The 22,911-nt window shown below is 37.0% G+C and overlaps 1 protein-coding gene across 1 annotated transcript; it reads right to left on the reverse strand.

The window, feature by feature from the left end:
* Positions 1-1,056: 1,056 nt before the first annotated feature.
* Positions 1,057-16,835, reverse strand: PLRG1 (pleiotropic regulator 1). The gene is made up of 15 exons (XM_007943966.2): positions 16,827-16,835; positions 15,366-15,472; positions 14,070-14,209; positions 13,132-13,185; positions 11,999-12,092; positions 11,716-11,803; positions 8,918-9,019; positions 6,688-6,780; positions 5,067-5,216; positions 4,878-4,979; positions 4,238-4,340; positions 3,374-3,482; positions 2,370-2,509; positions 1,722-1,915; positions 1,057-1,116 (listed from the first exon to the last, which is right to left on the reverse strand). Exons 1-15 carry the CDS (start codon positions 16,833-16,835, stop codon positions 1,057-1,059), a joined length of 1,545 nt encoding a protein of 514 aa, XP_007942157.1.
* Positions 16,836-22,911: the final 6,076 nt, after the last annotated feature.

Below are 22,911 nucleotides of genomic sequence, written 5' to 3' on the forward strand. Positions count from 1 at the left end.
ACTTTAAGGATCAGCTCAAAGGCCATCTATTCTTTTAAGTCTTCCACAATCCTCCTTGTAAAAAATGGTTCTTCCTTCTGTGCTCCCCCAGTATTTTACTTGCACCTCAAATATAAAAACCCACTGCTATCTAGTTGCTTATGACTACAGCAATTCTATAGGACAAAGTCAAACAGCCCCATAGGCTTCCTAAAGCTGTAAAACTTTATGGAAGCAGACTGCATCTTTCTTCCACACAGTGGCTGGTGGGTTCAAACTGCCAACCTTTTGGTAAGCACCCAAATGCTTGAACCACTGCACCATCAGCACTCTTACCTCGATTATAGCATGTCTATGAGGTTCTAAGGCATTTGATTGCTAACCAGAAGGCTGGTGGTTCAAATCCACCAGCCACTCCTCAGAAGGAAGACTAGGAAATCTACTTCCATAGAAATAATGCCTCAGAAACCCAAGGAGGGGTCGTTATGACTTGGAACCGACTTGAGGCAAGTGAGTTTTCTGGTTTATAAGCTATTAAGCTAGAAGTCTTGGAGGACAGACATATCTTATTTATCTATTTCCAAAAGAGTATCTGGTTCTGCAGAACTTCACAGAACATGCACTTAAAAACTATTTGTGAAATAAATAGACTTAAAGATTTCAAATCTTCAACTCCCAAATTACACACAGATACTAGTTTAAAATGACCTTTTAAAACTCTGTTCCCCTCAAAACATGTCCTAGTATAACAATAACCAATTTTGTAAATTAAAAAACGGGTCTCATGAAACTGAAAATATTTTATCTTTAGAATAGTTATGTTCAAAGGACATGAATATGATTGATATCTGCATCTTCCTCTTGAGGATTGAAAATTGTTTATTTTGGAAATAAAAACACTGGGGGAAGGGGAGGGCAGGGAGCAGTTTATTCTAAGATATGAAGAAGCAGCAATGCTTTGAGCAAGTGAGTTTCTGCTTTATATTCCTAGTCAGAGCACAAATTGACTGGATATCCTCATAAAAGCCAAGATAAGGGAGGGGAAAAAAGCAGAACCACCATGAAGACAATGCTACATTAAAATCTCTTTCTCTTGATAATTTCTGGTTTCCAGCTGACTGGATGAGTTTCTTCCGTCTAGAAACAGAAAAGAAAGAAGGTAAAATAAATTACTAGTTTGCTTCACATTCATAGCCTTCTAACAAATACAATTATCTATTCTAAATCACATCTCTGACATTATTTAGCCTTTCTATAACAATTTCAGAAATAATTCAAACTTTTGGCATCATCCAAGTATCTATTAAAATAGGTGAACAGATTCACTACAAGTTAATTTTCAGGTATTTCATCTAAAATAAAACTGCTGTCTAGATATTCTAGCAGTTTTATTTTAGATGAAATATCTGAAAATTAACTTGTAGTGAATCTGTTCACCTATTTTAATAGCATCAAAAGCTTATGATTCTAGAACTGCATAGCTTTATTCATAAGCTGTTATTCTTAGTGCCAAAATTTTCCCTTATAAGTAAAACTAGAATAAAAAAAACCCAAATCTATGGATTTGCTGGCATGAATGACATCAATACAGAAATCTGAGTCATCACTACCCAAGATGACGAATACCTTAATTCCATACATCTTTTCACACCCTGATTATTTTCATAACATGAAAATGAGAAAACACTTGAACAATTTATATGGTTGATTTACTTAAGAGTGTTATGTGAAACAGAACTTACCGCTGTATCATCCTCTCTGTACACTTTAATGGTTTTATCAGCCTCAGCTGTTAGTAATCGACTTTCAGACTGATCGAAAGCACAAGCAAATATTCCTGATTCACTGTCCAAAGACCCAGGTTGCACAGCTGCATGAACTCTCTGGAAATTGTAGCCAGTTCTCCAGTCCCAAAGATGCATAGTGCCATTGTCAGCTTAAAGGGAAAGATCCAATTAAACTTGGAATCCCTTCAACAATTCAGTTTGACATTTATTAAACACCAACCATTAGCCAAGCACCACAGCAGCAACTGACAAATATAAAGATTATTTAAGATACAGGAACTCAAGCTTCTCTTAATATTAGTCTACTTTCATTTGCACTTAATTCAAAACTTATTTTATAGATCTCAGAAAGTATCACAAAAATTGACAACCACTTCTAGCTTATCCAACTCGACTTATAAGTGATTCCCAGTGTAAATCCAAACATTAAAATGACTATGCATGCAAATGACCATAGAAATATACACTACTGTAATCAATACTGTCATAATTAGATGGGATGGCTTAAAATTTTAACAAATATTTACTCATTCACTAAGAGAAAAAAATGACTAAACAGTATGTTTGACTAAACAACAAGTTTAACTAAAGATCTTATTTTACCTCCAGATACCAGCACTCCATCAGAATTTACCGTCAATGTGTTAATAATAGCATTATGGCCAGAAAGATTTTGAATGAAACTTCCATCAGGGAATTTCCATTGTTTTATGTTATCTGGAGAACCAGATGCAAATGTGTAACTGAAATAAGATTGAAAAGAATGACAAAGTAAACCAAGTAAAACGGTGAGTTTAAAGACCTACTGTGGTTGTGATTTTGCAATGTGCACACACTGACGTATGTCACCTTAATATTACTGAAGGCATACCAAAGGCAAAAATATCAAGATGTATGTTCCAAGTTAAATCGGATTTTCATATTATTTTAACAAAAATTTCTAGACTAGCTTTTTATTTTTTCCTAATTTCTTCAAACTCTGCTCTGAGCTGGAGTAATAAATGTGCAAAAACATAACTTCACATAATTGGCAAAGGGTTATGTGACTATTTTGGAGAAAGGGAGGGAAACAAAAGGGAGAGAGGGAAAAGGACAGAAGGAGATAGGAAGAGAAACGGAGAACGGAACAAGGGAGGAAGAGAGGGTGAAAAGAAAAGATACGATCTGCTATAACAAATAATAAAAACCCACTGTCACTGAGTCAATTCCGACTCATAGCAATCCCCATTGGGTTTCCAAGGCTGTAAATCTTTACAAAAGTAGACTGCCTCATCTTCTTCCCATGGAGCAGCTAGTGGTTTTAAACCACTGACTTTCTGGTTAGTAGTCAAATGCCTTAGGCATTATACCAAAAGAGCTCCAAATAACAAATAATATGCTTAACATCTTTGGACACTCTGATACTTTCATAGGTCCTACTATTTTTTCCCCTACATATATTAACTTCCTTCTTCAGAATTATTCTATGTATATCTCAGTGTCCAGTAACAGTTATGTGTAATATAATTCAAAAGCACTGAACCTAGGCACTATTAACTTCAATTCAGCTTTTACACATAATTTATTTATATTATTTCATTTGACATTATGATTTTTTTTTTACTTACTGTCTTGGATGTAAAACGACAGCCCTGACTGATTTTTTGTGATTTGTTAGTGTGACTCTTGTTTTTCCAGCCACCAAGTCCCATAATCGTATAGTAGTGTCATGGCTTCCTATAATGAAAACACACACATATATATACATATATACAACCCAAACATACCCCAGGAAAAAGAATGCAAAAGTTAAAATAAAATTATGAAGTGCTCTTTCAGACATATATTCACCAAATGAAAGTCATGTTACCTCTTGGCTAATTTCTTTATAGCTATAGAAATCTAGATTGATTTAAATTTAATTCTTTAAAAAAATTAACACAAAATCTGAATCAATGTCAACCAAACAGCAAGAATTCAAATAACAAATTAAACAAATAGATAACTTTATCCCTGACAGTGGGGAAAGAAAAAACTCCAATGATTTTTTATTTAATAAAATACAGCAAATGAAGGAATTTCTAATTCTAAAGATATATTGCTCTCAATCTTATTTTAACAGAAACAAGACCCACTACAAGCTCTAAATGTTACTTACCACAAAGTTATTTTAACTTCTAACTTCAATTTCCTTTAATAATTTTTACACTATAAAATAATATTTAACTGTACCTAATAGCACCTTTTCTTAGTCAGACATTACAAGACACTGTGTTTAACACATTCTACGATAAACAAAAAGCATGAAATAAAAACAAATGAATAAAGTCTGACTATAATAAATTTCAAATGCTTGTGATTAAGGTATGTAATGACACAGAAATACTATAAACAGAATGTAAATCAAGAATCATAGTGAATAGAAAAAATACATGTATAATTATGATCCATCCTGATATGAGTATGTTATAAATTTGGAAAGTATCTCATACCAGTAATAATCTGTGGTTCTGCAGCTTGACATCTTACTGTAGCAACTGCGTTTGTATGTCCAGATAATGTGTGTACACTTGCTTTAGTTCTCACATCCCAAATCTATAAAAGCACAACAGACATACAGTCAAAGAGAACAAGCATTTGTATTATCAGGCAGGTAACTGATCAATCCAAAGCTGTAGTTTACTAGACAACTGTGGCTGAATACAATGAATGAAGTGTTTAAAGGAGGGATGATATATGTAAGTGAGGTGGAGAATGTAAAGATAGGAGGTAACCATAGGAGAGGGAGGAAAGAAAAAAGCTGAAGGATCAGGGGAATCTAAATCTAAGAATGGGTACACTGGGACTACCAAATGAAAAAGCTGACAGAACACTGTTGTGTGGATAAACTAGAAGATAAGAATGTCACATTTCAGGGGTGAGTCACCCCCAAAAATAAACATGGTAAGGGCTTGGCATAGGACTGAGGACTAAGAAGGAAATATGTATCAGTCAAATAACCGAGAGAGCACAATATCCATGGGTCAGGACAACTATCTTTAATTCTTTACTAACAATATGTGACTCCAATACCAAATGTGGATACTATCAGATGTCATATTCACAGAAAACACACAACTCTGTCTTATTTACCCGTGCAGTTGAATCTCGACTACAGGTTACCAGCACATCTATTGTTGGGTGCAAATCCAAACCATATACAGCACTTAGGTGACCATGATAATGTCTTATAACCTAAAGAGAAAGCACAAAAGCTAACATTTCTGAAATTAGAAAGATAAACAATGGCTCAATGTTTTAAATCCTTAACCCCAAGTTTACCTTATTATATTCAAGATCCCAGCATTTTACTTGTTTGTCTTCTCCACAAGAGAACAGGTATGGGCTCCTTGTGCTCACGATTACACCACGCACTGTACTGATATGCCCAGTCAATGACAGTTTCAATTTGCCACTAGCCAAATCCCAGATCTGCAATCAAAGAAAATTTAACTTTCAGGTTGCTTACGCCAAAGCAAATATTTAAGAATCTTGATGTTAAAATGAAGTCTCAAAAACAAAAGTGAAAAAGATATAAACACATAAAAATACAAATTCCCAAGACCCCCTCCCCCAAATAAAAAGAGGGAAAAAAAAGGAATCGAAAGGCATGGTCAAACTGGGAACCTATTTGCAATAAATGAGAAAATATTAACTCTTAATATATACATGACATCATTGATAACAAAAGCATGAAAATATAAATATTTAATTAGCCAAACATAGTAACACATTAAAAAAAACCTCAAAATAGCAAATAAAGATATGAAAAATGTTCAATCTCATTAGAAATGTTACCTGAACAGTTTTCAAAAAGATTAGATACCCATTTTTGCTTAACACATTAACAGGTATTTCACAAGGAATACACAATCAATATGGTGAAAAAGACCACCCTGAAAGCATTAAGTCATTCATTTTGAATAGTAGTATGTTCTTTGGGTATTGGCCTCAGAAATATTTGACCCATTAATTCTATTAATTATGTTGGGAATCTAACATAAAGTAATTTAAAATACAGAAAAAGCTTTATACAGAAAGATTAACTATGAAAATCAGGTAACTTTAACATCCAAGAACAGAAAAATAGATTACAGAATACCTAAATGATTATTATGCTACCATTTAAAAAGAAGTTGAATTTTTAAACAGGAAGATGCCTTTCATTCATTGTTGAATGAAAAAATATACGAAATTGCATATCAAGCATGATCTTTTAAAAAATATCTATTTATACAAACAGAAAAAAACAGTAAGGAAATACATTGATACACATACACAGAAATATTACAAAGAAATTCATTCAAGTATCTACCAGTGGTAGGATTATGGATGAGTCTATGTTCTTTTATAGTTCTCTGTATTTTCCATAAAGAGCCCTAGGTGATGCAGTGGTTAAGGCCATGGCTGCTAAGCAAAAGGTTGGAGGGTAAACGCACCAGTCACTCCACAGAAGATGATGTGGCAGTCTGCTTCCACAAAGATTACAACCCCAGGAACCCTATGGTACATTTCTATCCTGTCCTACAGAGTCACTATAAATTGGAATAAACTTGATGGCAATGGGTTTTTGGTATATTTTCCACATTCTCTGTAAATGACCATACTTTTAAGTTTGTAACCAGAGGGAAAGAGATTATATATCAAGGAATTGGTGGTAAAGAGAATTTATTTTCGAAGATAACGAAGAATTCAAGGCTAGGCATTTGCTTGTATTTCCTGAAATATAAATTTTTAAGCAATACTTATTTAGGAAAATTATCTGGCACAAAAAACATTTACTCATACTAAGATCTAAAAAAAAATGAGAACTGCAACAGCAATTCTTACAATTGGAAATACCTTACAATAGGTTAAACTTACATGCCAAACAGTTATGCTTATTTTTTTCTTCCTTTATTACCTTTATAGTTCTGTCAGCAGATCCAGTAACAAACCACTGATTTCCAGGTTCCACAGCAATACATCGAACCCAGCCAAGATGCCCACTGATAACCTGTAGAGAAAAAAGTACATGCAGATTCATCAAAACAGTTAAGAGTTTATTCAAGTTTTAGCTATCAGGGTTTGAAATGTCCCTCCTCACAACTTCAAATTATCAACTTATGAGATTATTTGGCAATTAGGTTTTAGAATGATTAAATAGGAAATAATCTCCAATGGGCGAAAGGATACACAAACTGTGATGTAACTAATACGATGAAATATTACTAAGCAATAAAAATGCATCATTAATATAGGCAACAACTTGGATAAATATCTCAAAGGCATTAAGCTAAATGAAAGAAGCCAGTCTCCAAAGCTTGAATCCTGAAAAGATTGCATTAATAGTAATGGAAACAGATAAAGGTAGGGGGAAGAATATATTATAAAAGGATAACAAAGAGCTTTGATGAGATGATAGAACTTCTATATCCTGATGAAGTAATGGTTATCTAAGTCTGTTGTCAGATGCCATTAAGTCATCCCTAATTCACAGCAACCCTATGCACAGCAGAACGAAACACTGCCCGGTCCTGTGCCAGCCTCACTGTCCTTGATATACCTAAGCCTATCGTTGCAGCCACTTTATCAATCTATCTCATTGAGGGCCTTCCCCTTCTTCGTTGATCCTCCACTTTACCAAGCATTATATCCTTTTCTTATGGATATTATCCTAACACTGACAGCACTGTACTTCAGGACAGATCTTTAAACAGTCTTTGTGACCACAAATGCCACACCATTCCTCTTCATCTTGTCATTCCTGGCATAGTAGCTCATGTGGTTGTCTGATTCAAAATGGCCAAAACCAGTCCATTTCAGCTCACTAATGCCTAGATTATCGATCTTTATGCATTCCATTTCATTTCTGACAACTTTCAGTTTTCCTAGATTCGTACTTAGTACATTCCATGTTCCAATTATTAATGGATGTTTGCAGCTGTTTCTACTCATTTCCAATCATCCCACATCAGCCAATGGAGGTCCCAAAAGCTTTACTCCATCCATATCATTAAGATCACCTCTACTCTGAGGAGTTAGCTCTACTCCAGTCATATTTTGAGTGCCTTCTGACTTGATGGGCTCATCTTCCGGCACTGTATCAGACAATGTTTCAGTGGTACTCATAAAGTTTTTCAGTTATATACCAGACAGTGTTTCAGTGCTATTCGTAAGATTTTCACTGGCCAATCTTGTGAGAAGTGAATGGTCTCTCCCTTTTTCCAAGTCTTAGTCTCGAAACTCCACTGAAACCTGTCCACCATATGTAACCCTGCTGGCATTTTGCAACACCAGTGACATAGCCTCCAGCCTCACAGTACACAAGCCACCACAGGACAAGAAACTGACGAACAAGTTTATTTCCCTTAGTTGTTCCTAACTGCTGTGCTTACTTCCCTTTAAATAAAGCCACCCCAGAAGCTCCTGACCCAGAAGCCCCTGAGCCACACACCCATCTACCTCTCCAGGGGCCCAGCTTTAGAATAACGCCACCCCAGAAGGTCCCAAGCCATGGGCCCGCCTAACTCTCCAGCGGCCCAGCCTTAGAATAAAGCTGCCCCAGAAGGCCCTGAGCTCTGCACCTGTCTACCTCTCTGGGGGCCTGGGCTCAGAATAAAGCCACCCCAGAAGGCCCCAAGCCCCATGCCCACTTTCCTCTCTTAAGTTTATAAACCTATTAAAAATGATCAGAATTGTAAACTAAAAAGAGATCTATTTTACTGTATGATAATTTAAAAAATATATATTTTTTTCCTGTCATACACATTTTATTTTAGATCTGCTAGATTTTGGGTCATTTTCATTTATTATACACTCAGAAATATAACTGTCCAAAGCAATTTCTTAATATGGTCTTCCTGCCCTTAGCCTTCATAATAAGTATCTCAAACACTTTCCTTAATTTATCACTTCTGCTCTCTATAATATTCTAGCCTTCTATTCGTATTTTATACCAAATACCAGTAAGCCTTAAGGAAGTCTCCTTCCCAGGTATCTTGTATGCTCATACCTAAGCAGTTTCCTCTTCCCCTCAAATCACTCTACCACTTTAAATATTTACTCTTCTTCCTTTTTATTATATTCCTCAGGCTTTGTCAACTGGAAATTAATAATTCTTTAACAGTGGAGTAATAGGCAAATTAACTTACCCTGTAGAGTTTCCAAGGTGGGTGCCACTGGGGTTTTGGCATTGTAGGAGCTTTTTTGGCCATTAATGCAGAGTTCTTGGCATTGCCAGTCTCCATAATAACCTAGAAACAGAACACATTACATTCTCATTAAGATATCATACCTAATATTTCATGTCACCAACCGAATAATGGATATTAAAAGAGGGGTATATGAAAGGTTTCCCACCCCTGAAATTAGTGAAAAGAAGGCTGAATTTTTCTTCCTAACTGGAAATTGAGTCTATGATTTCTCATCAGAACTGTATTTTCCTCAATGTTAATTTTAAAAACAATTAAAAACTCCAAACGAGGAAGGGTATCAGAGTGTTTAAAAACACCTATCACTATGCATGCCTTCAAATCTCAGCATGGGTAAAAATTACATTTCTTTTTATAAAATGGGGATAATAGTGTCTACCTCACAGGATTATGGTATTACAGTATTTAAAAAATATTTTGAAAGACATACTACTTGATGTAACATCGATGTTATCATCTTGGAAGAACGGCCTGGTAATCTACTTCCAAAAAAATCTGTCATTGAAAAGTCTATGGAGCGTAGTTCTACTCTAACACATATAAGGATGCCATGAGTCAGAAATGACTCGATGGCAAAATGTGCTGGTGATGATCATCCATCCATCCAAAAAGTATTTAAGCTCATACTCTGTACCAGGCACTGTTATTAGTGCTGAGGATACAGAATGAAAGTTATACAAAGTTCCTGCCCTCAAAAAGTTTACTCACATCTTCCTAAGGCAGTAGAAGGTAGAGGGAGAGACCTGAGAATGCAAGTTAAAGGAAGAAACACAGTGTGATGGCTACAAATTCATTCACTTCATTAAGACAAATCAGTCGTATAATAAACTGGGGAAGTAAAGACCACCATCACATCAACTCATTTGTTGTTAGTTGTGAGATGTGGTCAAGTCTTCTCTGATTCATAGCGACCCCACACACAGCAGAATGAGACACTGCTCGGTCTTGCACCAACTCCATGATCCTTGCTATACTTGAGCCCATCACCGCAGCCACTGTGTCAATCCATCTGATTGAGGGCCTTCCCCTTTCACTGACCCTCTACCTTATCAAGCATGACATCCTTCTTCAGAGAATGGTCCGTTCTGACAACATGATGAGTAGATGAGACAAAGTCTGGCCATTCTCACTTCCAAGGAGCATTCCGGCCGCACTTCTTCCAGGACAGATTTGTTAGTTCTTTTAGCAATCCATGGTACTTTCAGCATTCTTTGCCAGCACAACTCAAAAGCATCAACTCTTCTTCAGTCTTCCTTATTCACTGTCCAGCTCTCACATTCATACGAGGTGCCTGAAAATACCATGGTTTGTGTCAGGCACACCAGTTCTCAAGGAGACATCTTTGATCTTCAGCACTTGAAAGTGGTCCTTTGCAGCCAATTTGCCCAGTGCTATACATCAATTGTAGAACCAACCAATACGGGGTCTTTGAAAACTTCAGTCTTTTCTCCATTTATTGTGATGATGCTTATAGGTCCAGTTGTGAGGATTTTTGTTTTCTTCATATTGAGATGTAATCCATACTTCAGGAACTCTGGTAGCGTAGTCCCTAAAGCACTTGACTGCTACCCAGAAGGCTGACAGTTCAAACCCACCAGCCACTCCTTGGAAGGAAGGTTGAGCAATCTACTTCCATAGTGATACTGCCTCAGAAACCCAAGGAGGGGTCACTATGAGTCAGGTCTGACTCAACGGCACATAACAACAACAACAATCCACACTTCAGACCGTAGTCTTCTATCTTCATCAGTAACTACTTCAAGTCACCCTCACTTTCAGCAAGCAAAATTGTGTCGCCACGTGTCACAGGTTGTTAATGATTTTCCCTCCAATACTAATGCCACGTTCTTCATATAGTCCAGCTTCTCGGATTATTTGCTCAGCGTAAGACTGAGTAAGTATAATGAAAGGATACAACCCTGACACTCTCTTCTTGATTTTAAATCACGCAGTGTTCCCTTGTTCTATTTAAATGACAGCCTCCTGGTCTATGTACAGTTTCCTCATGAGTACCAGTAAGTGTTCTGAATTCCCATTCTTCTCAATGTTACCCATAATTTGTTATGATCCACACAATCAAATGCTTTTGCATAGTCAATAAAACACAAGCAAGCATTCTTCTGGTATTTACCTTAGGAATAGCAGAGAAACATTGTCTGATACATCAACTTATAAGAAAATTTATAAAGCAAACTGCATTATTTTCAGAGTATTCATTCTACAGTTACTTTCACAAATAAGAGCAGCTGCCATTTACTTACGGATAAACCCATGTTATTTCTAAATGCTCATTTTTAAGACACTTGTAAAGACAAAGAATATTACAATACTAGTAAGTGTTCAACCCTCATTATGTAAGTTTAAAATTTAATGAAAAATACTTTTGTCTTATATTAACACCTAACACAATTTTCATAATAACATTCCTTATAGTTTTAATAATAAACAATAAACATCAGTACATTATCTTCACCAAATACATCCTATCTCCAATGTGCAAGAATTATAATATCCTAAATTAATAGAATTTTAAATTCTAAAGAATATGTCAATTCCCTAATAAATCAGATTTTAGGATCATGATATATTAACAACTAGCTCAGGCTGCAATCTATGCTAATAATTCCAAGTGTTCATTCCTTTAATATTTTAAGGAAGATTTTTGGGATGAACAGAAATAAGATGATATGTCCCAGAAGTCAGAGGCTTTCAACATTATCTGACAGAGGAAAACTTACTGAAGTCATCACTGCAGGCTGTGACCTATCAGAAGCCCCAGGATGTCGGTATTCATTTCCACCAGGTGCAGTACGATTTGTATCAACCCTGAAGAAAGAGAAACATCACATTCTAAGTAATCCCTCTACTGCAGAACCAATATTTTATTTTCTTTTAAACACTGATCAAGAGAATTATCATATAATGCACATAATTATAAACACTTAAAAATGAGAAAAAAATGTGAACAGTGAAATATGTTTTCAAAATCTTTGTAATGAGAAGCATAAAAACATTTCATACCTGTTCTGAGAAGAAGGTAATGCCACAGCTAAAGACTGCGCAGCTGATTCACTTGGCATTCTTTGAATCTTAGTATCTGCTGTCAAAGCGACACCTTATTAAAATAAAAAATCAATTCCTTTTAGTAGCTATCTTTGTTTTCATTAACAAATATTTAAAATAAAATACAGAAGGAAAATGTATGCCAAAAAGGTAACAGCAATTATCTCCAAGTGGTGACATTATAAAACTTTTAATTAAGTTTTTCTTCTATTTCCAAAACGTTTTACAATAAACAATTGTTGTTGTTGTTATGTGCTGTTGAGTCAGACCCGACTCATAGCGACCCTTCTTGGGTTTCCGAGGCAGTATCACTACAGAAGTAGATTGCCCCATCTTCCTTCCAAGAAGTGGCTGGTGGGTTTGAACCTCCAGCCTTCTGATTAGCAGTCAAGTGCCTTAGGCACTACGCTACCAGAGCTCGCAAATGATCACGATTAAAATAGTGATTAATAACATACAACTCAAATCTGATTTGATCATAGTTTGATATCAAAGTAGCCTATGAGAGTAAAAAAGTTACATTTTTATTATCTTGGGACATTATCTTCAGATGTAAAAATTATGCAATTTCCCAAATACTAGCTTAAGTTTCCAAGAATTAAAGTAAATCACTAAAACAAAAACCACACAATTCACCTGTACTTTCTATATGGTAAATCCTAACTTCTTAAATAACTAGAACCTAGTTATACCAAGTTCCTTTGGCCTCCACCTTGTTTATGTGCCACTCCATATGGATGCCAAACCTTACACACGCACCAGACACATTTCTCTAATATCGGTTGTAACAACACCTCTATCACATAAGCTTATTGATAATCACTTGTCTATCTTGACTACCAGACAGTAAGCTTGACTAGACTAGGAGTATCTGTCTTTGAATTTCTAGTATAGTTCCTGAAAAAACATAGGTATTTAAGAACATTTGAGAAATGAATGCTTGGGATACTAAGTATCAGTTAACTATCATCTAAGAAGCCATGCCTGGTTGTATAGCTATTGAGTTTATTTTGTATTTTGTAGCAACAGGAATCATCCATGCAAATGTGTGTGACAACAGGGCATTTTCAATATGTCAACAGCTGACTTACCAGGTCCTGGTGGATATGGATGTGTACCTGTTACCAAATATTCAACTTCTTGTCCTAAACAGATAAGGAGGAGGAGAAGAAAGCGATCATCTTTCATATAGTGAATTCTTCTTATATACAAGTATTATCTTTTTTAATCAATCAAATAATAATATTAAACAACCAACTAGCTTTCTCAAAATTTCCCAGCTAACCTCAGGTCTCAGAAATTAGGCAAGTTGATCACTTTTATTTTGAGCCCTAAAGACTTAGGTACAGAGCTACCTCCTTGCCTCTTTGCTGATGAGATCAAGAAAGCTTGTGCATTGGTGGGTAGAAAGGTCACCCTATCAAGTTAATTCATTCTGTTTTCTTTTTTTTAATCAAGCAAATGGTTTCCCTGTGGAATCTTGGATTCTCTTTATCCACTATAATTTTTAGTTATGTTAGTACTCAATACTGTCTTTCTATAAAAAGAAACAAACCTCACGGTCATCGAGTTGATTGCATCTCACAGACACCCCTCCTTGGGTTTCCGAGGCAGTATATTTATGGAAGTAGATTGCCCAACCTTCCTTCTGAGGAATAGCTGGTGGGTTTCAACCACCAGACTTCTGGTTAGCAGTCAAATGTCTTAGGCACTATGCCACCAGAGATAAATGGTCTCCACATTTTAGGAATATTCTCCAAATCTTCCCTTTTGCCTCCACTGTGACCTTTTCCATGTCCTGAGAATGTCTGTCATCATGATACTACTATCTTTCCTTCTTTAAGAGAAAAACCATCAACTAATCTCAGTCACTACTCTTAGGAGGAAATCAACTTCCATTATGATATTGATATAGCCACTAAATACTGTATGACTTTAACTGGCCATACAAATGCTAATAAGACACTTTATTTGTCTCATTTTAAAATTCACATTTAAGAGCTGATATTTCTGATAACACCATACTCACCTTGATTGGCAGGATACTGTTTGTGACCATATGAATCTGAATTTTGAAGGCCCTTCTCTTTAAAATTTTCTTTAGAAGTAGGCATATGCAACACAGGACCATACTCATTACGAAGCTTGACTGCCATTTTTCGTTTGTGACTATTTAAAAATTATAAACATAAGAATGTTTTTAAATAGTTTTAATATATTCATCAGTGCAAATATTTATAGATAGCCTGAGAACAAATATTTAAATAACTAAAGCATGTCTATATAGAAAAATTTAACAGTTTAAAATTAAATAGCACTTTAACTTCAAAAATTTCCAAGTGCATTTCTATACCATATATTTATTTTGCTCACATTCTACCACACAGTATCCATGAAGTCTAAGTAATATTTCAGCTTGTTACCTAATATAAAGTCTTTCATGGAGAATTATCAAGGGTCATAACTGATCTAAAAATAAATAGACCAATATATCATTTCAAAAACCTCAAAATCAACATACTTTTCTTCAAGTGTTTCAGCATAAAAATATAGTAAAAGCTTCTAAAACAACCTTTACTGGATCTATCTAAGAAAGCTCATTAGAACTAATAAAGGTACTTAATTAGCTCAACATTTTAAAAAGAAATGCACTTATTTTAAGTACAGGCCACTTTATAAATTAAATATAAATGCTTGAATTAAGAAGATGATTTTAAAAGAAAGGTAAAAGACAAAGAAGGAACACTGCACATAATGCAATCCCAGACTATAGGTGAAGATGTAGAATCAAAAATAAGCCATCACTCAAAAATCTTCATACTAACAAGAAAAGATGGGAGTAGCAGTACTGGCCAGGTACAATTTCGCCTCAGCTAGGCTCTGAGAGCAGTGGGAAGCAGATAGCATACACAGAGTGATTTATTATAAAATAAAGCACCTAAAAGGGACTCTCCTAATGATTGTGTATTTGTAAAATGCAATTAATTAATGGGATTTTTACAGTGAATAAAACAAAAAAAAAAAGTTAAGTAAGTTTAAATTATGCAAAAGCAACACTGCAACACTCATTACTGAGTAGAAATGTTAGTACTAACCATCTTTAAAGATAATGCGGTATTTTTCACATATAATGCATCCATGCATATGTGCATAACAAGCATAGGTAACTAATGCTCGAGGCGAGTTTGTGGTTTGCAAAAAAAAAAGAAATTTTTTAAATAAGGGAGTTATGTGTGTAAAAATACAGTAGTCCCCATCTTCCTGTTCTCTTCCTCAAATGTTGGAAATTTAAATATTCTAGCAATTGAAAAAGAACTATGCTTACCTCTCTTCATCCAAAGGCACAGGTTTTCCATTATCAGCTACAAACATGTCATGAGTCCTTTTCAATGATCTGAACACAAGTGTGTGCACAGAATGCTTCTGTACCTCCTAAAAACAAAGAGACCATTACATACCAAGTTACAAGTTACACATATCATAACCTAAGTTAAAGCCAAATTGCTATATGTATTTTACACGTTTACATACATAAAAAGTTTTATACTATTCATCGTTGCTCCCAGTAGCAAACTTTAAGAGTCAATTTTAGAAAAGAGAAGGAAGCTGCTCTTTGGCAAGAGCTCCAGGTACATTAACAAAGTTATGCCTGAGATCAGTCATTTATTCAATAAACATTCCCTCAGTGCACACTATGTGTTTGGCAGATACTGTGCTAGAAGCTAACAAAAGAATGATGCAAAGAGTCACACTCCCTTTGCTCAAGGGGAAAAAGATAAATAAAAATATGCAAAACATTCCCACATTTTGATGAGTGCTATGACTGTTAACAAGCAAGGGCTGAGACATAAAATGGAGAAAGGAAGAAATTATTTTATGTAGGATGGTTAGGAAATATGTCTGAGAGGCTATTTAAGCAGAGAAGTAGCTGCCTTGCACAGAGTGGGAGTAAAAGCAATTTGGACAGAGGGAAATAACATGTACAATGATGTTCAGTAACTGAAATAACCGCAGGAGCTGCAAAACAGTCGTGTGTGTGTTGGGACAGAGGGTGGGTGTTACTGCAAGAACAGACAAGATCCAGATCAGATAATTTCTTTAAAACCATTACAATAATTTGTATTCTTGTTCTAGTTATAACATAAAACCAGTAAAGGGTTTTTAGCAAAGAGGGTAAGACCAACTTACATTTTAAAGAGATTAATTTACAAGGGCACAAACTTGGAAGAGCAGCTGGGGGGTTAATGCAGCAGACCAGGTGAATGATGCTGGTTTTAATTAAGGTGATTACAATGGATACTGAGAAGAGCTGACAGAGTTGAGTATTTTAAGACACCACCTGCTAAGACAATGGGTATTCAAAGTAGGAAAAGATGCAAAGTTTCAAGATTGTAAGATTTTCCTGGGGAAAGATTTCGGATAAAAGACCAACTGGAAGCAAGACAAAGAAGACTACTAGTCTTTTAGAATCCAGAATTACTAACGCTACTCTGCAGGCGGAAAGTACCAGTGGTCGAACACCAACAAAAGCCTCACCTGTAAGGACAGTGCTCACCTACCTCCCAAGGGCCAAATGAAGGCTTGAGAAATTATCTCAGGCTTCCCGCTTCAAACTCGCCTCTGTCCTTCTCCGAAAACCTCAACAGGAGACCACCTGGCCTCTTCGAAACAGCCTCCCCTCGCAGTCTCCTCTCCCCCAGACCCCCAACACACTCTATTGCCCACGCCCGCCACCAAAGAAAAGCAGTTCAGAGGCTAGCGACTCCTGACTGCAAGCATCACGTACCTCAACCATGATGTTGCCGTGAAATCCACCCCTCCGGCAGGGAAATAACACCAGTAACCAACGCAAAAGGCGCCGCCACAACTGTGCACCTCCTTCCTGAGTCGTGCACCCAGACGCCGGATGTGACGTAATCTAAGCGCACGCGCGCTGGTTGCCCACAGGTCTTCTTGGAGATTAGGAGGCGGGCCTTTTTCCGCAGGGCAGTCTCTAGGGGCGGAGGCTCCTCGAGGCCCAGGCTAGGTTTCTTTTGGTTCTGGCTCCATTGAATGTTTCGTTTTTGGCGCCTTAGTTGCGCTGTGTTGCTGGGCAACCAAATGCTTTTTATTCAGAGAGCCAAAAAATCGGTTTTAGAAAGGGTCTGTAAAGGTAAGCCTCCATTTGGCGCTAAGGCTCCTGCTTTGGCCTTTTTTGGGGTCATCTTGGGTTCCAACCCACCGGCCGCTCTGCGGAAGGAAGATGGGGCAATCTACTTTTTTTTCTTTTTACATTGTGTTTTAGGTGCAAGTTTACAGAACACAGTTTGTTTGACATTCAACATTAAGTGTACATTTAGTTTTGCTCCCCATTTATTTCCCCAACCCTAACCTAGTAGCCTCCCCTCCCTGCCCACTAACCCCTCCTCCCCCTGTGCCCCTCATAGTTAGGCACCCCTGTGTATACTGCATTTCCTCCCTGTGAATGTTGCCCCTCTGGTGCCCTGTGGTCCATTGCTCCAAGGGATGCATTTCCATGGAGTATGTGGGTGCAGACACCCTGTGCTGAGTGGTCTGTGTGTACATCTTGTTTACTATTGGGCTGAGAGCCAACCCCTGAGCGAGTTTTATTCCAGGTCCAGAATGTATCCCAGGGCCATAGTATTGGGAGTCTCTGGTAGCATAGTGCCTAAGGCACTTGACTACTAACCAGAAGGCTGGCGTTTCAAACCCACCAGCCACTTCTTGGAAGGAAGGTGGGGCAGTCTACTTCCCTAGTGATACTACCTCGGGGTCGATATGAGTCGGGTCTGACTCCAAGGCACATAACAACAACAACATCACCACCACCAGACTCCACCTGATCAGTAATTCTGGTCATTACTGAGATTTTGGATTTTGTTCCTGTTTTTCCTTCCACTCTATCCAGGATCTCCAGATTTGATCCTTTCTTGAGTGATTGGCATTGGTAGCCAGGCATCATCTAGTTCTGGTCTCCAGGACCAACATCTCCTGGGGATGATTGCTTCCAAATGCCATTATTATTATTATTATTATTACACTCTTCTTCATTTCTGACTCTAGGAGACGATTACCTGTATCTTAGATGGCTGCTTCGAAGGTTTCAAGACCGCAGTTGCTACTTGCCAATGTAGGATGAGGAATAAGACTTTTATGTATTTTGTTGTGCCAGTTGATTCTGGTGTCCCCCAGTACTATAGTCCTGAGTTGGTAGATTTTTGGATCTCTCTCCCACAGTGTCTGGGTGTCTGTGAGGGAGTACTCTATGTCTATTTTCAGTTGTTTCTGTAAGGATTGCAGGTATTTTGTATCACTGTTATCTGTGCAAGATTAGCCTCTGCTGAATCTATCCTCGGTCTAGAGTATACTCCTGTTCACTGACCCCCATCTGATCTTCTGAGATGTTTATGTGTTTATCTGTAGCCTGGTATTTGCTGCTAATGGTAATGCAGTATTGTGGATACAGTGGTTGGTATTAGCATCTCTCGTCTATCTCTTATGTGCACAATTTGGTGTCTTCCCTTTTCCTAATGTTATCATGGTGGTCACAGACTACTTCTATATACATCCCTTCCCTTACCCATGTCAGCATGTGGGCCCCAACTAGCCCGAAATTAATCCCTCCCCTTCCATCCCCACCCCGGTAACCTACAAAGTGAGTTCCTTTTCTTAAGCAAACTCTTTTTTGTCTTTTTACAGTAATGGGATCATATAGTACTTGTCCTTCTGCGATTGACTTATTTCAGTCAGCATAATGTCCTCCAGGCTCATCCATGTTGTGAAATGATTTGCATATCCTTCATTGTTCTTTAATATAGCATAGTTTTCCATTGTGTGAATGTGCCGTAATTCGGTTATCCATTTATCCATTGGTGGGTATTTAGGTTGTTTCCATCTCTTTGCTATAGTGAATTGTGCTGCGATGAACATAGGTGTGCATATATTGTTTGTGATCTGCCTCTCACCTCTTTAGGATATATTCCTAGTAATGGAATTGCTGGGTCAAATGGTATTTCTATTTTTGGTCCTTTAAGGAAATGCCATACTGTATACCACAATGGTTGTACCATTTTATAATCCCACCAGCAGTGCACAAGAGTTCCAATCTCTCCACAACCTCTCCAGCATTTGTTATTTTCTGTCCTGTTGAACTCTGCTATTATTGCTGGGGTGAGATGATATCTCATCGTTGTTTTGATTTGCATCTCTCTAATGGCTGATGATCGCGAGCAATCCTCATGTGTTTGTTGGCCACCAGTATATCGTCTTTAGTGATATGTCTGTTCAAGTGTTTTGCCCATTTTTGATTTGGATTGTTTGTCTTTTTAGTGTTGAAGTGTTGAAGTTTTCTATAGATTTTGGAGATAAGTCCTTTGTCAGATATGTCATAGGCAAATATTTTCTCCCAATCTGTAGGTTCTCTTTTTAGTCTTTTGAGGAAATCTTTCGATGCATGTAAGAATTTAATTTTTAAAAGGTCCCAGTCATCTAGCTTCTCTCTTCTACCTCCTATGCATTCTGGGTTATGTTTGATAGTCTATTTATGCCATAAATTAGGGCTCCTAGATTTGCCCCTATTTTATCTTTGATGAATTTTATTGTTTTGGGTTTTACATTTAAGTCTTTGATCCAGGTTGAGTTTGTTTTTGCATATGGGGTGAGATATGGGTCTTGTTTCATTTTTCTGCAAGTGGATATCCAGTTTTCCAGCACCATTTGTTAAAGAGGCTGTCTCTTCCCCATTTGATGGGTTTTGGACCTTTGTCAAAGATCAGGTGTCCATAGATGGATGGGTCTATTTCTGGATTTTCAATTCTGTTCCATTGGTCTATCTGTCTATCATTGTACCAATATCACACTGTTTTGACTATTGTGGCTGTATAGTAGGTTATAAGATCTGGGAGTGTGAGACCTCCCACTTCGTTCTTCTTCTTAGAAGTGCTCTGCTTACTCAAGGTCTCTTTCCTTTCTATATGAAGTTAGTCATTGTTTTTTCCATGTCCTTAAAAAATTTTGTTGGTATCTGGATTGGGATAGTATTAAATGTGTAGATTGCTTTAGGTAGTATTGACATTTTCACAATATTCAGTCTACCTATCCTTGAACAAGGCAGGTTCTTCCTTGTAGAGGATATTGTAGAGCCCTTGTAGTGATGTTATAGTTTTCTTTGTATAGGTCTTTTGTGTCTCTGGTAAGGTTCATTCCTAGATATTTTAACTTTTAATAGCTATAGTAAATGGTATTGCTTCCCTTATTTCTTTATCAGAGGACTCATTGTTGGTGCTAAAAGGGCAAGGAGGCCACATCTTCTGACCTCCTCTAATCCCACAACAGGAAGACAGAGTCACTATCAGTAACCCAAGGCCTATTCCTGCAAGGCCAGACATGCTGCCTCCCTCCAGCCCTTTCACCAACCATTCCTCCCAAAGCACCCACCACCTCTCTCCAGGGTTTGATAACTCACTGCAGTGGCCACACAGAACTCACAGATTACAGGGTTTATTAGGGAATCACCAGGCTACAATTCAAGTTCAGAAAAAATGCTCAGCCTCTCTTCCAGCCCACCGTCTCTCACCCAACAGAGTCTCACAGTCTCTAGCCCAGCAGTGTGTGTCCCTCGGTGTCTCACTCAGCAAGCCATGTCTCTTGCGTCTCTTTCCCAGCAGCACGTGTCTCTTTCAGCAACACATCTTCCTCAACCAGCAGTCAGAGAGAGAGAACTCTGCCTCTAGGAGGCCTCCTTTGGAACCTGGCAGAATAGCCAAACCAGCCAATAATAACATCGGAATTCTAAGCACCTGAGAGAGAGCGAACTTCCCAGAACATTGCTCCAGTGCCACTCCCAACAGAAATACCCCAGGTATATAACTTTTACAATCAGGAGCTCCCAGTTACTCGCAGTAAATTCCACTACAGAGTTTACAAAGACTTATGGGTAGAAAAGCCACACTAATTACTACACTGCAGTTGGTGTAGAGGAATCCAAGTGATTTTTGTATGTTGACCTTGTATCCTGCCATTTTGGTGAACCTCTCTATTAGTTCCAGTAGTTTTTTCGTTGAGTCCCTTGGGTTTTCTATGTACAGGATCATATTATCCACAAATAGAGATAGTTTTACTTCCTCTGTGCCAATTATTGTATGCCTTTTATTTCTCTTTCTTGCCTTATTGCCCTGGCCAGGACTTCCAATACAATGTTAAGTAGAGGTGGCAATAAAGGGCATCCCTGTCAGGTTCCCATTCATAAGAGGAATGCCTTGAGTCTTTCTCCATTAACAATGATGTTAGCCATTGGTTTTGCATATGTACCTTTTATTATGTTGAGGAATTTCCCTTTTGTCCCTATTTTGTTGAGAGTTCTGAACAGGTATCATTGTTGGATTTTATCAAATGCCTTTTCTGCATTGATTGATACAATTATATGGTCCTATATTTTGTTGTTGTTTATGTGGTGGATTACATTGATTTTTTTTCTGATGTTGAACCATCCTTACATTCCTGGTATGAATCCCAATTAGTCAGGATGTATTATTTTTTGATATGTTATGGGATTCTGTTGGCTAGGATTTTGTTGAAGATTTTTGCTTCTATGTTCATGAGTGATATTGGTCTGTAGTTTTCCTTTCTAGTGTTGTCTTTCCCTGGTTTTGGTATTAGTGTTATGCTTGTTTCATAAAATGAGTTTGGGAGTATTCCATCTTTTTCTGTGTTCTGGAGTAGCTTGAGTAGTATAGGTGTCAACTCTTCCCTGAATATTTGGTAAAATTCTCCAGTGAAGCCGTCAGGGCCAGGACTTTTCTTTGTGGGGAGTTTTTTTTTTTTTAATGACCTGTTTAATTTCTTCTTTTGTTATAGGTCTGTTCAAGTATTCTGTCTCTGAGTGGGATAGTTTAGGTAGGTCTTGTGATTCTAGAAACTTTTCCATCTCTTCTAGGTTCTCAAATCTGTTGAGGTAAAGTTTTTCATAATATTCTGTCAGTATCTTTTTTATTTCAGTTGGTTCTGTTGTGATGACACCCTTTTCATTCACTATTCTCATAATTTGCATCTTCTCTTTCTTTTCTTTTGTTAGATTTGCCAATGGTTTGTCGATTTTGTTAATCTTTTCAAAGAACCAGCTTTTTGTTTTGTTGATTTTCTCTATTTTTTTTTGTTTTCTATTTCATTTATTTCTGCTCTGATCTTTATTGTTTCCTTACTTCTAGATACTGAAGGATTCTTTTGTTGTTCTTTTTCTAGTTGTTGGAGTTGTTGAATTAGAGTGTTGATTCCTTATCTTTCCTCTTTTTTGATGTGTACATTTATTGCTATAAACTGACCTCTGAGTACTGCTTTTGCTGTGTCCCATAGGTTTTGATATGATGTATCTTCATTCTCACTTTTTTTCTAGGAATTTTTTAATTTCACTTTTTATTTATTCTATTACCCAGTAGTTTTTGAGCAGTGAATTGTTCAACTTCCACGTTTGATGTGTTTTCCTTGATCTTCCTATTATTAATTTCTAATTTTATAGCATTATGGTCTGAGAAGATGCTTTGTAATATTTCAATGTTTTTGACTTTATTGAGGCTTGTTTTATGTCCTAACATATGATCTATTCTAGAGAAGGATCCATGTGCACTGGAGAAGAATGTAAATTGTGCTTTTGTTGGGTGGAATGCTCTGTATATGTCTAAGAGGTCTAGTTGGTTATTGTGTTGTTGAGTTCTTCTGTATCTTGGTTGAGTTTTTTTCTAGTTGATCTGTTCCTCCTTGAAAGTGGTGTGTTAAAATCTCCTACTACTATTGTAGAGTTGTCTATTGTTCCTTTTAATTCAATTATTATTTGCTTCATGTATTTTGGAGCACTTTCATTGGGTGCATAAATATTT

This window comes from Orycteropus afer, unplaced genomic scaffold (assembly GCF_000298275.1).
Source record: "Orycteropus afer afer isolate SDZICR_OR568_19922 unplaced genomic scaffold, OryAfe1.0 scaffold00116, whole genome shotgun sequence".
Classification (NCBI taxonomy): domain Eukaryota; kingdom Metazoa; phylum Chordata; class Mammalia; order Tubulidentata; family Orycteropodidae; genus Orycteropus; species Orycteropus afer.

Excerpts from the sequence above, each read along its gene's own strand:
- PLRG1 (XM_007943966.2), bottom strand. Across the intron at positions 4,341-4,877 it reads GTCGAGATTCAACTGCACGG|ATTTGGGATGTGAGAACTAA; the intron begins GTAAATAAGACA and ends GTGCTTTTATAG. Across the intron at positions 2,510-3,373 it reads GTCGTTTTACATCCAAGACA|TTACACATTTGCATCTGGTT; the intron begins GTAAGTAAAAAA and ends ATCTTATTTCAG.